At 44.7% G+C, this 16,448-nt stretch overlaps 1 protein-coding gene across 1 annotated transcript in view; it reads left to right on the top strand.

Annotated features, from left to right (window-relative positions):
- Window positions 1-15,255, top strand: part of slc36a1 (solute carrier family 36 member 1) — an 80,027-nt gene extending 64,772 nt beyond the window's left edge. The window contains exon 11 of the mRNA XM_079556311.1: window positions 14,971-15,255. Within this exon, the coding sequence (XP_079412437.1) occupies window positions 14,971-15,248 (278 nt within the window). The 3' untranslated portion in view covers window positions 15,249-15,255. The remainder of the gene's footprint in view (window positions 1-14,970) is intronic.
- The last annotated feature ends 1,193 nt before the right edge of the window (window positions 15,256-16,448 follow it).

Genomic DNA, 16,448 nt, shown 5'->3' on the forward strand with positions numbered 1-16,448 from the left:
GAAAAATTGATGAAAAAGTGGCAAAAATGTCACAAGAAATCGACAAAATTGTGACAAAAAATTGACCAAATAATGACAAAAATGTGACATAATGTGACAAAAAAATTACAAAAAATTGCTAAAAAATGGACAAAAAAGTTACAAAAATGTGATAAAAATTTGACTAAAAATTACAAAAAATTGGACAAAAAATTACAAAAAAATTACCAAAAAAATGTGTCAAATGACCAAAAAAGTTACTAAAATGATTTGAATACCCAACAAAAAAATGATGGAAAAACTTGGTTCAGGCGGGAGTTAAGAGCTTAATCGAGGAGAATTGGCCAGTCCTGTCGAAAAAAAAATGTGGACGAAGCAATGCTGCAGCGCCTGTCAGGTCAATCCCAGGGACAAAAAAAAAATATTGAAAACCGAGATCGATCAATATGGGGAAGATAATCATGATTGTTTTCAGGCTTCCAATGGTCGAGGTCAAAGTTTATTTATAAAGCACATTTAAAATACCGTCGACACTGAAAAAAAAATTATAAAAGTGATGAAAAAGTGGGGGGGAAAATTTAAATATTGGGGAAAAACACATAGAAAAAAAGGGAAAAATTGGGAGAAATTTAGGGAAATTTTTTCGAAAAAATAGACAATTTTGAGAGAAGGAAGAGAAAATTTGGGAAATGTTATGTTTCGGGGGAATGGAAAACTTAGGAAACACAAGTGGAAAAATGGTGGAAAAAAATGGGGAAAATGTGGCCTAAAACTGGGAAAAATTAAGAAAAAAAAAATGAAATTTGGGAAAATTTAGGATAATAAAATAAGAAAAAACATGGACAATTTGGGGAAAAAAATGTTTAAAGTGGGGGGAAATAAAAAACATGGAAAGTGTTCTCTCTGCTTTTTTTAAAGAAAGTCTCTTGGTTGTTTCACCTCAAATGATACAAATGCAAATGAAATGAAATGGCAGGAAAAGGAATAAATTAAAAGCATCGAAACGGCACCAACAATGAGACGAGAAAGCGATGAAAACGCAACAGAAAAGTGACGAAAGCAAGGATGAAAATGCAACAAATGTGGGACAAAAACCTGACAAAAAGTGATTGAGAAAACGTGAAGAAAAAGATCCATTTCGATGAGTTTTGTAGGTCTTAGCTTTCAAATGAGACGTTACACTCACAGTCGATTTGGGTAAAAAGGTTGGGGGTTAAGAGATTTAAAAGCCAAATCCAGAGCAGTCGATCTAGGAAAAGCCAAAGGAATCGAATCGTCTCAACATGATAAAAACAGAGGAAATGAACACAGCAGTTTGACGGATAAACACCTGATAATGGACTGAGTGATCGATACAGTCTGAGATCAGTTTGGAGGCGGAGTAAAGTCTTGGATGGACTGACGCTATAAATATCTCACGTGTGGCGTCGGTGCAGATCGACCTTTCAGCCTGAGGAGGTCCTGGTCTTCACCGAGCCAAACAAATCGACAAATACCACAGACCGGAGGAAAACAGAGCTCACCCTGCTTTATAGTCCGACGGCGGCAACTCACGTGCAGCGACATGTGGAGGAGAGGCTTTCCTTTCTCCAGGACCTCAGGCGGACGAGGATAAACGTGTGCCTGATGGAGACGAATGTAGAAATGTGGCTACGCTAGTTCCTCTGAGCTGAAGTTGTGGGCGCTAGTACTTCCTGTTCGTATTCATTTCCATTACGATTAGCTTAGACCTGTTGGAATCATGGTGTTTCCTACAGACTCTGTGGTGGACAGTGAGTTCCTGGTACATGATCACTTCCTGCAGGTTAAAGAGTTGCTGTGCAGTGTAAATATATATGTTTATAAAGATCAGTGAGTTTGTCTTGAAGCTAAACATTAACTTCATGCATTATACAATTTGAAATAGTGCGTTTTATTCCATTTTTTTTATAGCATGTTAGCCTTTAGCTTCAAGACAAACTATCGATCCTTCATGATCACAGGCGTCTCCTCTGAACTCGTTACATCATGTTTGAACACAGTAAATGATCATCTACCAGGAACACACTGCCCACAACACAATCTTTAGAAAATATTATATTATTATTCCAGGAAAAGAAAACAGACAGGAAGTACTGGCGCTCACAGCTTCAGGTCAGAGGAGCTAGCATAGCCATACCGTGCAAGAAGCCAGTTGCGCTCATAAGACATAAAATTAAAGGAGCTCGTGCTGTAGCTACTGTTTATACATAGACGAAGTGTAAACGGTGCATTTATGTGTAAAAAGTCACATTAATCAGACCTTTAACTCCTGCTGCTGTACATCCATGTAATCCAAATGCAGATTCTTCTTCCATCATCGTCCCGGTTCTTAACGTCCTCCGGGTCAGACGTTTCCGTTTGTCTCTGTTTCGCCGTAATGTAAACACGACCCATGTGCTTTATTGTGAAAAGCTCCGCCCCGTGGTTCCCTGTCCTCTCCGTCCTCTTCGACCTCTCAGGACGCTTCATAGGCTATATGCACAGTTTCCCCACGTGACGTCTTCCTGGACAGACGCTGGACTTCCTGTCGCTGATCGTTTACATTCACAACTAGCAGGTTCCCACACAAATATAGAGAAGCTCAGGATCTGGTTAAGGACAGAGTTACTGATGGAGTCACAGCAACGTGTTACAAACATCATGTTCACTGTGAATCCAGCCCCAAAGGAAACGCCAGCTTTTGTAAGGGGCGGAGCTTTTATCTTAGAGCTAAAGGCTAGTGTTAATAATAGTGATAATATAACATGTAAACAAGTAAATATTATTTAAACTACTAACAGGACGATTCTTTTTTGCGCAGGCTCGTTCAAAACTTTGCGCTAGTTTTATTTTTTATTTAGTGTTAGCCGCGTTAGCCTCAAGACAAAAACATCCACCGTTATGAACACGGACGTTTCCTCCAGTGAAGTCGTTACGTCTCATGTAATATTTTCTAACCTGCTCCGTCACATCTTAACTTTTACTCGCTGTCCTTTACCAAATCTTAAAGGAATAGGCCACCGTTTTTACATACTAAGATATGTTCTTAGCTCACTTTAGTCGTGTTAATATATCCCCGTCTGGTCTTTGTCCGCGCGCTCTGTCACGCAAACGGAGCACATACGCAGCCTCTCCCACATGTCACATAGCTCTGAAAAAGCTCACGATAGAAGCTACCAAGCTCTTCCACGTGTTCCCTATTTAAATAAAGTTACGTGAAGTGTTTTCATGCGAAGTATATTTACCCAGAAATGTAGCATGTCGATTTTATAAGCAAATAAAAAGGGGAACTATATTGTGAGGCGTAATGATACGAGGAGCACAGCGTCCGCGTAGTAACTCCTAAAGACTTCCCCCGCTCACTTCCGTCAATAACCTTTAGGAGTTACTGCGCGGACGTTTTACTCCTCGTATCATTACGCCTCACAATATAGTCCCCCTTTTTATTTGCTTATAAAATCGACATGCTACATTTCTGTGTAAATATACTTCGCATGAAAACACTTCACGTAACTTTATTTAAATAGGGAACACGTGGAAGAGCTTGGTAGCTTCTATCGTGAGCTTTTTCGGAGCTATGTGACATGTGGGAGAGGCTGCGTATGTGCTCCGTTTGCCTGGCAGAGCGCACGGACAAAGACCAGACGGGGATATATTAACACGACTAAAGTGAGGTAAGAACATATCTTAGTATGTAAAAACGGTGGCCTATTCCTTTAAGCTATTGCTTCAGTTCTGTGGGACTTGCTAATTTTTAATGGGAAGAGATAACGGACAGGAAGGACAGCCTCTGGCTGACTGTCCATGCAGAAATCATCTGGGATCACTGTGCATATGGCCCATTTCTTCCACTTTTGCGCTGCACGGTGCAGGGATGAATCGGTTCACGTTACTCGGAGCTCCTCGTCTTGTTTATCTCGGAAAAAGTCAGAATGAAGTGAAGAAAGACACCGCGGGTCCATGAGCTGCTCCTGATGTTCTTTCACTTTCATTCTCCTGTAAAGAGGCGCTGCCAGTGGACCGGCGTCAGACTCTGTTTGTTTAACCAACTGTGGAGGTCTGGCCTATAGAAGGAAACATCTCCAACATCTCGCAAAGACAGAGCCCCTGATCTCAGCTGCTTATGCGCACAGGGGTACACACTCTCCTGTTCTCATTTCTCTTTTTTTTTTCCTCACAAAAGAACAATTTAAACACTTGTCTGCAAAACTTTGATATATCTGTTTCATATTAGCCCCTTAGTTTTTGCAAAAGTTTGTGCATTTAGTCGACCAATGAAAATCTTGGTCGACCATGACAGCATCGACCAATAAGTTGACTAAACGACCAAAAGGGGGCGGCCCTAATGACACTGACAGAGATCCTCTCTGCAGCGAGAGGAGGCTCACTCTGCGAGCAGCCAATCAGGACACAATCAGTCAATCACTGGTTTTGTAAAGCCCAATATCACAACAGGAGTTTCCTCACAGCTGCACCGAACATTCAGGCAGTAAATATGATAATGTAAAGACATAATGTCCAAATATGTGTCAAGAACTGGACGCAGAACACAATATTGTACTAAAAAAATCTGTGAAACAGCGAAGCGAAAGGTGAGCCTCATTTAAAAGCTAAGACCTACATTTTCATCCTCGTTTTCGTCGCTGTTTTGATGCTTTTAGATTTGATTAAAGCCAAACTGGGCTCAGGTCAGAGAGATTATGAAGAGGTTATAAAGTTTTTACTAATAATTCAGTGTTTCTGGCCGTGAGACCTTCTGCCAAGTCCATTTCCTTTTTCCATTTGAATAAAGCAGCGAGTTCCTCTCTGAATAACACTGAATATGGAGCTGAAGGGCGAGTTTCAAATGAAGTCTCTGTGGGTGACAAAATCGTTTAGAAGCGGCTCGAGCTTTTCACATTCACACGATTACGATTTATTCACTGATCATTTCATCGCTTTAATCTCTTAAACTGCCATTGCCACAGGATTCAAAAGAAAATATTCTGTCTCTTTACAGGGTGAGACTCCCTCCCAGTCGCAGACACAGACTCATGTGGATTTGAATAAAGTCTGGAAGCTTGTGGCAGCTGGTGGACTTTAAAATAATAATAATGTGCTTATATAGCGCTTTTCCAGACTCCCACCGGCCCCTCTGACCACCAGCACCACCACCGCTCACTGCGTTCATTATCATGGACCTTTGTAAATCTGCACCAACATCGTACCTGCATTTTTACACACAGCCTTTTGTACAAACAGGATTTATTTAGACTTTTAAAAGTTCAAATTAAACTTGAAAAACTGTTGATGAATACTGATGAATGAATACAAGTCCAGACAGTAGCTACAAAGCTAGCAAGGTTTAAACTGGAACAATTCAAAACCTGAATTAACCTGGCTCTACACGCTCATAAAGCATGTCGTCTGTGACTGGAATAAAGTCTATCCCTCTGATGTTTGGCCTGAACAGCTTTAGTTCCTCTTGTAGCTTCAATGACAGCAGCTAATGCTAATGCCAATTTTGCTCTCATAGAGCAGGGGCATCAGGAGGAGTTTTACCCCTTTTTCTGTAGGCAGCCAATCAGCATTCAGCTGGTGCGTGTTACAATCAATCAATCAATCACATTTTATTTTTATAGCGCCCAACAACAGCCAGAAGGTGCCCAGAGCGCTTTCCAGGATAAAAACAAACGCTACGACGCTTCAAAGCTCTGCTTTCCAGAAGCCGAGCTTCAATGGGATTTCCCATTGAGCTTCAGTAGCTCTGAGGGACAGGGGGACGACGTGGACGACCACACTGAAACAACTGATTTACAGCACAGTCTAGTGCAGGGAGGGGGGGGGGCAGCGTCAGGCCCTGAAGCATAAAACATCTGTCCCTAAAGATGTTTTTTAGAAATATCAAATACATGGTAAAAATGTAGAAAATCCTGTCAAATCCTTAAACATTCCCTGGCACCTCATTTAGTCACATGATGTTGAGCACTGGCCTTCGTGAAAGTGATGGTTAACTTTGGGCGGCACGGTGGCACAGCGGTTAGTGCTCGTGCTGCACAGAAGCTATAAAGTCCCGGGTTTAATCCCACCTGGACGGGGCGCTTCTGTGGGGTTTGCATGTTCTCCCCCTGTCCTCCAGCCAGGTGTTTCTGACCATCAGCCTGGCTCCACATCTGGAGGTGGGTCCCAGAGCGCCGGCCCCGCTGGCAACTTAACTTAACAACAAGCGGGAGGTTCGGCCCTGGGTATTTGGATGACAAAACAAAACAAACAAACTTGCCTGGTCCATGGGATTCATCTTGAAGTTCAACACCTACAGGTACATTCACAAAAAATACATTTGAAGAAAGAAAGAAATTTGAAATTTTAGCCCCTTCAATGAGGCCTTACCACTGATGGAAACTAAATGGCAAATGTCGAGTCGTTTGTCTATGAAACCATGCGAAATATGAAGCACATTTTGCCTGGAGATACAGCTTTACTCCGAGTCGCTGCCGTTAATGGAGGTCAGCGTCGTTGTTTGGGGCGCACATCAGCAGCTTTGTTCTCATGGTCCATTTCTCCAGAGTCTGTACAGAGTTTAATGTGAGATCTGGCGTCATACGGAGCATTATTCCCAGACAATTACCATCTACTGCGTCAGCGACATTAGCATAATCCATCCTGCCCGGGTCAGTGGGCCCAAAGCCAGGCCTGGGGTAACTAAACCGCCACAAAATACCAGCTCAAAGAGAGTCCCTCGAGAGCCGCCGGGTCAAACGCCTCTGTAAAATGTAGCTTTTGAGAGTTCGGAGCAGCCTGAGCATCCATTTCTTTACTAAAATGACGTAACTGTGGTCCTGTCCTGCTCCTGACTCTGTGCCGGTCCTAAGCCCAGAGAAACCCGGTGTCTCATGTCCCTCATGTGTAAACCACTGCGGCGTGAGTGCATTATTCAGCCGTGAGTGCTCTGACCTCTCACCCGCTGTATGTGCATGAATAATGAATGATGTGTGTGATCTGCAGAAGGTCATGTTTAACATACAAACGTGTTTGTCCAAACAGCTGAGTCGCTCTAATGCCAGTTCATCTCCGGAGGACAACGCCGACAACCGGGACTCGCCGGATGTGCATTATTCCTGTTGGAATATTATGTCGCAACTGATGGACTTGATCCATAAATTCAGTGAAAACACAAAAGTCTTGGTCCCGAATAGGACTGAGTAATGTTCCTTTTCCCCCCGATGCCACTACTTTAACGATGCTTTTCGATACCGGTGCCTTAACCCTACTTTTTTTCTATGCCTATCTACCTATTCACCTTATTCCGCCCTGCCCACTTTTGCCACTTTTTGCGTTGTCTCGGCACTTCCGTTGTCCAGACACTTCCGGGCAAGCGCGAAGCCTGTTCATTTTAACGGAGAACGAGGGAAAATATTCTCCGCTCAAATCTGATGTTTAGTCGATTGATTTGTGTAAAATGTCCGATGTTCATTTGCACCGACATGTCGACACTGCAGCGTTTCTCTGCGCGGCTGAAAAACGGCTTTGTTTTCGTGTAGTGACTGATTTTATCTGGACTTCTCCAGCCCCATGTTAAACACATAGGAGAAAAGGGGCGGGCACAATTCATGGCGGCGCCCACGCGAACCTCCAGAATAAGGTGAATATGTTGTTTTAAAGGTCCCATATCAGGCAAAATCACCTTGTTGGAGCTTTTACCCAAGTTGTTATGCCATTTCCTTATCAAAAACACTCCCAGAGTGGTTTGTGGCTTCATTCACGCAGTTCTCATCAATCATCCTGAATCCTGCTGCTCCGCCCTCTGCTGGAAAACCACTGAGTTGTGACACTCTGACGTCAGTGTCAAACAGGAAGAGCCCGACGTCTGTAATGTAATGCCTTAGGCCTGATTTTAATTTATGAAAATGGTGTCCGTGCTGCCCCTGTGGAGAAAACAAAGGCCCCCCCTCAGCGTCTGAACAGACGTCATGTTTGCTTTGAAAGTTGTGAAGAAGGAGCTCTTTCTAACCTACTCTGGACACACCTGTTCTTTTTTCTTACCTAATGATAATGTCACGGAGAAAAGTGCGTTAGGCTCCTCCTAAAAAGTTGTAATTTCTTTCCGGGATTCTGCGACTTTCAGCCAAAATAGTTTTTTTCTGTGGCTGTCTCTGATTCTGGTGAAGGTTCACCAAACATCCATCAAAGTGGATTCACTTTTATAACCAGTGCTAGTCCCATAAAGTAAACACCTGATGGAGCGGCCAGGACAGAGCGAAGCGTGTGTTAGCTTGTGTGTTGGCGTGTTCTTGTGTGTGTGTTAGCTTGTTTATTAGCTTGTTTGTTAGCATATGTGTTTGCCATTTATGAAGCTGTGTTGCAGATGTCAACTCCTTATGACTGCATTGTGAAGTAACTTCACTTATTGCTGGGATATTTTGTGGCCACACCGCCTTTGCTCTGCCCAATCCCGTCAGACCATGGAAGCTCAGCAGGGAAGGGCCTGGTCGGTACTTGGATGGGAGACCGTTTAGTAACACCAGGAAGCCTAGCGAATGTAGTGAGTGAGTGGTTGGTGGTGGTCGGAGGGGCCGATGGCGCAGACTGGTTGCCTCGCTTCCGTCAGTCTACCCCAGGGCAGCTGTGGCTACAATAGTAGCTTACCACCACCGGGTATGGAGTGAATGAATAGTGCAATGTAAAGCGTCTTTGAGTGTCCAGAAAAGCGCTATATAAAACCGATGCATTATTATTATTATTATTATTATTTATTTTTCTTTTACTGCTGTTAATCCCTGGGCAGATTAAATTAAAACTCATTCAACCCACTTTTACACATTGTTGTTTTCACACATATTTAATGGAGCTTCTCCGACATGAGAAAAGCCCAGATCTGTGAGCTCGTTCAGATGTTTTAGTCCTTTATTTTCATGTTTGCTTTTTAGTCGCCATATGGAGATTTTAGCCCTAATATTAGTCTCTTGAGCTACTTGTCTTTAGTTTTCGGCAGCAAAAGTATTACTTGAGTCGATGAAAGTAACCGTGGTGTGGGACGGTGCAACAGGGCCAGCGCTCTAAGCACTTCATTAAACAGGCCACGGTCTCCCAGGACTTTCATGTGCCCGGATCATGCCTCCCCTCAGACCACTTTGCCTTCCTCAGGGGGGGCTTGTCCAAACACAGCCACTTCTGAGGACGTTTGGACAGTGAGCAGCTGCGTCATCCGCAAGAATAAGTTAAGAGAAAAAGCTTCTATCAATAGTAATAAACAAGTGACGAGGTTTGTTGTACAGTCTTATGGCGGCCGGGTGTAAACAGGCAGCAACCTCCCTCTCTCTCGGTACAGCTGCATTTGTGGTTTCTGATTCACATCGTTTCGCTGGATGCTTTTGTGCATCTGTTTTCGTGGAGGATTTTTTTTTACTACAGACTCTCCATGAAGCGGCGTATGAGCTAAACCCATTTGAGACCTAAACATTTCTTCTTCTGAGACACTGAAGAGGAACCAAGAGCCCCCACACCGGCAGCACAGAGGAGGAGTCACAAGAGGAGCTACAGGAAGCAAGGACGGGACATACGAGGAGGTATCCGGGCGAGACTCACTGGAGAATAAAGCTTATTAACGGCTAAGCTCTTCCCAGAACATGGTGAGAGACTGTTGTGGAGCGGAGGGAGCTGTGAAGGAGGAGGAGCTGACCAGTGCAGGACACCACGCTCTGAAACAGGGACAAAACCAGTTTCAGAGGCAGCCAAGTTTCCTCTAGGTGCTACGGTTTCCTTCCAGTTGGATTAAACTTAACGGACTCTGGGTCTAACCCGACAGGGACACTATAAAACCATGATTACAGAGTCATCAGGACTCAGAGATGAAGATGAGATAATCCTTTATTGATCTCACAAACACATTCGGTATTCAATAAGATCACCAGGTTGTGCAAAACAAGAGACGAATGTGCAAACAGTTAAATGGTAAAAAAGCACAAATCTTAAGGGGCAGAATTATCACAATAAGGAAATAACAATAGCTAAAACTTAGAACAGATTATAAAAAGTTGAATATCGAGGTTCAAACTTTACAGTCCTAGTGCAGGTTGTCAATAAGTGAAGCTGATACAGAGATTATTGCACATAGTTATTGCACATGTTACTTCACAGTCTAACAGCAGATGAAAGACCTGCTCCTTCTTAAACTGGGGTGTCTCAGTCTGCCACTGAGAGAGCTGCTCAGCTCCTCTACAGTCCCGTGCAGTGGGTGGGAGGTGTTGTCCATGATGGAGGTGAGCTTGGCTAACGCCCTCCTGTCCCTCAGCTCCTCCACAGAGTCCAGAGCTGGCCCTCCTGTTCTTGGCCCGGGGCTCACTCTGAAGGACCTCAGTCTCCTCAGAAGGTGGAGGACCTGCCAAATGAACATGCAAACCCCTCAGAGGCTCACACAGTCTCAGAACTGAACCTCACAATAACACAAGTGTGGTCTCTCCTCGTGTCTCGCATTCATCAGAATCACCAAGTGTTCTGTGTGATTTATTTCACATTTTAACCTCTTCACCCCCGCCTTAACCAAGCACATTTTCTCCAGTTCAGCTTGACCCAAATCTAAAATATCACAGCCTACAGGCCAGTGTAACGCCTCATTTGAAAGCTAAGACCTACATAACAGATCTTTTTCCGTGCATTGTTGCTGCATTGTCACTTTTTCCCCTTTTTTTTTTTCATCATATTTTTGTCACTTTTCTGTTACTCATCTGTGGCTTTTTTGTCACTCATCCACTGCTTTTTTTTTTTTTTTGTAAATTATTTTTATTGAATTTTTCCTTTTAACAACCAGAAAACACACACGCACAAAAAAGCCCTCCTTCCCACCCGCCCAACCCACTGCACCAGAGTATCATAAACAATGAAAATATTGTTAATGACAATGAGAAAATAAGAAAATAAATAATAAAAAATACAGAAAAAATACAGGAAAGGCCTATCTTTATGATTATGGAGTCATGACATCAAAGTCCATTTCTTTGATAATTCGGAGGACTGGCTGCCACACAGTATCAAATGTTTGTTTTTTGCCCTGTATAGAATAAATGTGGGTGGAGATTTGTCCTTCCATTGTTTAAGAATAAGTCGCCTGGCTAAAAGAGTAGCAAAAGCTATCATTATTTTACCAGCAGTGTTCAAACCTAATCTGGGTAACGTTACCCCAAAAAGTATCGAAATTGAGGAAGGCTCAATGTGGGTTTTTAGTACTTTAGAAAAAAACATAAAAACAGACTTCCAAAACCCAGCCAATTTTGGACAGCTCCAAAACATATGTGCTAAAGTACCGGATACTGTGCGGCAGCGATCACATATATCATCAACATTTGGTTGTATTTGATCCACTGCTTTTTTTTATAATTGTTTTAATGCGTTTTTTGTTGCTTTTTCTTCACACATTTTTGTCACTTTTTTGTCACTTTTCTGATACTCTTGTTGCTTTTTTGTTACTCCTTTTTGTGGTGTTTTTATCACTTTTCTGTTGCTCTTTTGTGTCAGGTTTTTGTCGCTCTTTAGTTGCGTTTTCATCTCGTTTTTGTCGCTATATTGACCCTTTTTTCCAGTTAAAGGGGCTATATCATGCTATTTTAGCCATTCCAAAGTTAAGTATAGGCATTTATATGATATATTGTACCTCTACCATTATGGAGCACTCATTTTTGTGATAAATATAATTGTTTTCTGGAGGTATTTTTCAAACCCGGAAGACACAACGCTTCGATTCAGTTAACTCCGCCCCCTCTCTCTGCTCATATAACTTTACCGTAATATAAATAAACAGCAATAAGTGAAGTCACTTCACGATGCAGTTATAAGGAGTTGACATCTGCAACACAGCTTCATAAATGGCTAACACACATGCTAATATGCTAACACACAAGCTAATATGCTAACCCGCGTTTGGATTGACTCACCGCTCTGCTCCTTTCTTATGACAGAAATAATGAAAACGCTGTTTTACAAATTAAAATCAGGCCGTAAGCATAGAATTAAGACATTACATTACAGACGTCGAGCACTTCCGTTCCGTTGTTACGACACAACTGAACACTCAGTCGTTCACCAGGAGAGGGCGGAGCCTCAGAGAGCAGGATTCAGGAGGATTACTGAGAGCTGCGTGAATGAAGCCACAAACCACTCTGGGGGTGTTTTTGATAAGGAAATAGCATAACAACATGGCTAAAAGCTCCAAAAAGTCGATTTTGCAGGATATAGGACCTTTAAGAGACTGGAATCCTTCCGGTTCTCATCCTGATATTGTTTGAGTCGATCTTTTCCTCCGACGTGCAGATGTTTCCAGCGGTGTGGAGCTGTGAAGTCCTCCCGCGTCTCTGAGCTTTTCCGTGTCCACATGGTTAAAGCGGGCGGTCGATGTCGGGCCCATTAGACCTAAACTCCGCCTGACGCTGTTGCTTTTTCATGTGCCTCGTGTGTCGGTGATAAAAGGCGCTTTGAACCGTGATCGATGCCTCTGCCTGGTTTCTCTGTCAGATCCAACACGCGGCGAGTCAAGGACGCCGTTTGAAGGAGCGCGGACGCCGCCGCCGCGGTTTAACACGACGAGAGCCGCAATTACTGTCAGGGCGGTTTGTTTGGAGAGAGTGGTTACACAGACGGAGGCTGGTTAAAGTTCTGCATATCGACAGCTGCTATTCACGCAGGAGAAGAATGACCTGGAGCAGTCGGGACCCGCCATAATCCCAGCGGGGCAAGAAAATACTGCGTTTTCCCCACATAGTAAAGAATAAACATCGAAGAAACGTATAAGGATGAAGCCGTGTGACGCTTCAGCTGCTTCGTTCTGTTTCAACACTGACCTCTTGTGGACACACTTTATTGTTTTGAATTCTCTTGAAGCCACAGGCCACGTTTTTTCCAGACTGAGATATGTTCTTACCTGAGCTTAGACGAGTTCATGTGTACCTGTCTGGTCTTCACGCGTGTCCTCTGTCCTCTTAATGCCTGTGTTTTCCTCCACGGCACCGTAACCGGCGGCTCTTTTGACGCGTGTCAAGGCGTTTTAGTCGAACCTCGGATCCAGGAGGAACAATGCGGTTTTCGTCCTGGTCGTGGCACACTGGACCAGCTCTATACCCTTCATTGGGTGCTCGAGGGTTCGTGGGAGTTCGACCAACCAGTCCACATGTGTTTTGTGGACTTGGAGAAAGCGTTCGACCGTGTCCCTCGTGGTGCCCTGTGGGGGGTGCTCCGGGAGTATGGGGTCCGGGGCCCTCGTGGTGCCCTGTGGGGGGTGCTCCGGGAGTATGGGGTCCGGGGCCCTCGTGGTGCCCTGTGGGGGGTGCTCCGGGAGTATGGGGTCCGGGGCCCTCTGCTAAGGGCTGTCCGTTCCCTGTATGAGCAGCAGGAGCTTGGTTCATTGCCGGCAGTAAGTCAGACCTGTTCCCGGTGCGTGTTGGTCTCCGCCAGGGCTGCCCTTTGTCACCGGTTCTGTTCATTCCTTTATGGACAGAATTTCTAGGCGCAGCCAGGGGCCGGAGGGTGTCCGGTTTGGGAGCCTCAGACTCTCATCTCTGCTGTTTGCGGATGATGTTGTTCTGTTGGTTTCAACAAACCAGGACCTTCAGCTGCTCTGGGGCGGTTTGCAGTAGAGTGTGAAGCGGCCGGGATGAGGATCAGCACCTCCAAATCTGAGGCCATGGTTCTCCTTCCCCTCTACAGGTCGGTGGGGAGTCCTTACCTCAAGTGGAGGAGTTCAAGTATCTCGGGGTCTTGTTCTCAGTGAGGGACGGATGGAGCGTGAGATCGATAGAAGGATCGGTGCGGCGTCAGCAGTGATGCGGTCGCTGTATCGGTCTGTCGTGGTGATGAGGGAGCTGAGTCGGGGCAAAGCTCTCGATTTACCGATCGATCTACGTTCCCGCCCTCACCTATGGTCATGAGATTTGGGTAATGACCGAAAGGACAAGATCGCGAATACAAGCGGCCGGAATGAGTTTCCTTCGCAGGGTGGCTGGGCGCACCCTCCGAGATCGGGTGAGGAGCTCAGTTACCCGGGAGGAGCTCGGAGTAGAGTCGCTGCTCCTTCACGTCGAAAGGAGCAGCTGAGGAGGCTCGGGCATCTGTTCCGGATGCCTCCTGGTCGCCTCCCGCAGGCATGTCCTAGTGGGACAAGGCCTCGTGGAAGACCCAGGACACGGTGGTGGGACTATGTCTCCGAGCTGGCCTGGTGTCGCCTCGGGTCAGAACAGCTGGAGGAGGTGTGTGTGGATCGGGAAGTCTGGGCGTCTCTGCTGAGGCTGCTGCCCCCGCGACCCGGATAAAGTGGAAGAAAATGGATGGATGGGCTTCACAGGCCGAGGGGGGCGGCTCTAAACACGGCCACACCCCCTGTGCAGCACTTTGGCTTCAATAAATAATGACATAATCAAAGTTCTGAAACACTTTAATAACGTGATAACGTAATAAATGTACCTGTAGGCCACTGTTGTCTCGGTAAAACAGACCACGCATAAAGAGAAAAGTCCAGTATTTCCAGTGGCCTAAAGGCGCCTCTCTATGTAAAAAACAAAACACATTTTGATGGTGCAGCTAATATTCAGGTAAGTAAGTAAGTACTTAAGTAAGTAAGTACTTACTTACTTACATTCAGGTGCGCCCAATAGTCTGGAATTTATGGCATTTTTTTGAGAACGACTTTTACTCCACTACATTTGAAGAAAACTTTTTTACAAAGCCTCCAAAGTAAAAAGTAAATGTGTCCATCTGTTTAGTTCATTTTAGAAGCCTAACAATGCACACTATGAACAGTAGGTGGCGCTGACTCGCAACAAGGAGGAAGGTTTGTCCCTGTGGTGTTGCCGTACAGAGGGTGCAAGTTTTGTGCATATTTAAACGTATATAAAACTTTCTACTTTGGATACTGAGCACCTTTGCCTGGGCAGCCTTTACTTTTACTGGAGTAATATTTAACCGGTGACTTCCTGTACTTTTGCTCATGTATTGATGGATTGTGTAATGTACATTCTCTGTGCGTTGCAGGCGCGTTGGCCGTGCTGATCCCGGAGCTGGACCTGGTCATTTCCCTGGTGGGCTCGGTCAGCAGCAGCTTCCTGGCCCTGATCTTCCCCCCCCTGCTCCAGATCGCCGTCTTCCACAGCGAAGGCCTGTCCCCCGTGGTCGTCCTCAAGAACCTGCTCATCAGCCTGATCGGGTTCGTGGGGTTCTTGGCCGGGACGTACATCGCCATCGAGCAGATCATCGCCCGGAACGCCCTCAAGCGGGTCGAGTCCGTGTCCGACTACATCGTGGTCCAGTAGCGGCGCGGGAGGGGAAGAGGAAACTTTTTTTTCAGTGGAATTGTTTTGGAAAAGACAAAAGAAAATTGGTCATTCTTTCAAATAACTCAACACGTAACACATTTCGTAAAGCTTGAAGGTGATTCTCTGCTGATTAGGGAAGTGTTTAACGATGCTTTATGAATGTGTGAATGTGTCGTTATCTGTGAAGCTTCACCAATTCTTCCTCCCGTATTTAAAAGCGTGTCGTTGGTCTGTGTTCTTTCGTCTGGACACGAGGTGTTTCAAATCATGCTCATCAAACAGACTCTGGCCATTCATTTGTTAATATATAAAGTATTGTTAACTTCAAGTAAGGTGACGGTGAAGCAGCTCGAGAAGGTTTATGAATCAGTGAGTTTGCTTTGTTTTGGATTCTGATGCCGATAATGTGCAAGTTCTAGATACAGACGGCAGAATAACTACGTGCAGACACAAACCAACGCTGGATTATGGATGTTTGTTCCTCTGAATAAAGATGCAGACGCACGGAGAAGCCCAAACTCGTAAGTATTCCAGTGGATTCTAACGTTAGCTTCATGCTACATGCTAATGCTAGCTTCAAGTGCCGTTTTTTTTCACGTTGAAATCATAGAAATGCCTTCAGCTCTGAGCCTGTTCCTACTAATACGTCCATAAATCCCATTTTAACTTTCTACTCCCATACGAATAAATACTAAAGTACGGTGAGGTACGTTTGTCCTTTTCATGGCGTTTCTTTGATCTCTGTAGCTTCTTATAAGTAGCGTCTTATAAGTCGGTGTTTAGTGGCCATTGGATGTTTATCTCGTCGTTTATCTAATCGTTCAGCCCGAGCTCGGAGGCCATTTTGTATGGAAAGTAAAGTCTGATTTCTAACCAGGGTTTTACCTCAATGTGGTGGATTGACAACAGCTGAAAACATCTGGATCGCTCTTAATTTGCGATGTTTGGTGGCTAATGCTAACGGCTATAGGAAAAATACATTCAGCCGCAAACGCACTAGCTGACACGCTAGGCCCGAACGCCGCTTCTCCTTTTTGCCTCTGTGGTTCTTCATTTCTACCGAACAATCTGCAAACGAAACATCCACGAGGACCCAGTTCTGAGGGTCTCCTCCCGCAGCGACGCCGTCTGTATCTATGGCTTAATATTTATTTTAAAGACTACACTTTTCTGTGTTATGGGTGAAAAAGGGAAGTT

The sequence above is a fragment of the Gobius niger genome, assembly GCF_951799975.1.
Source record: "Gobius niger genome assembly, chromosome: 5".
Lineage (NCBI taxonomy): Eukaryota > Metazoa > Chordata > Actinopteri > Gobiiformes > Gobiidae > Gobius > Gobius niger.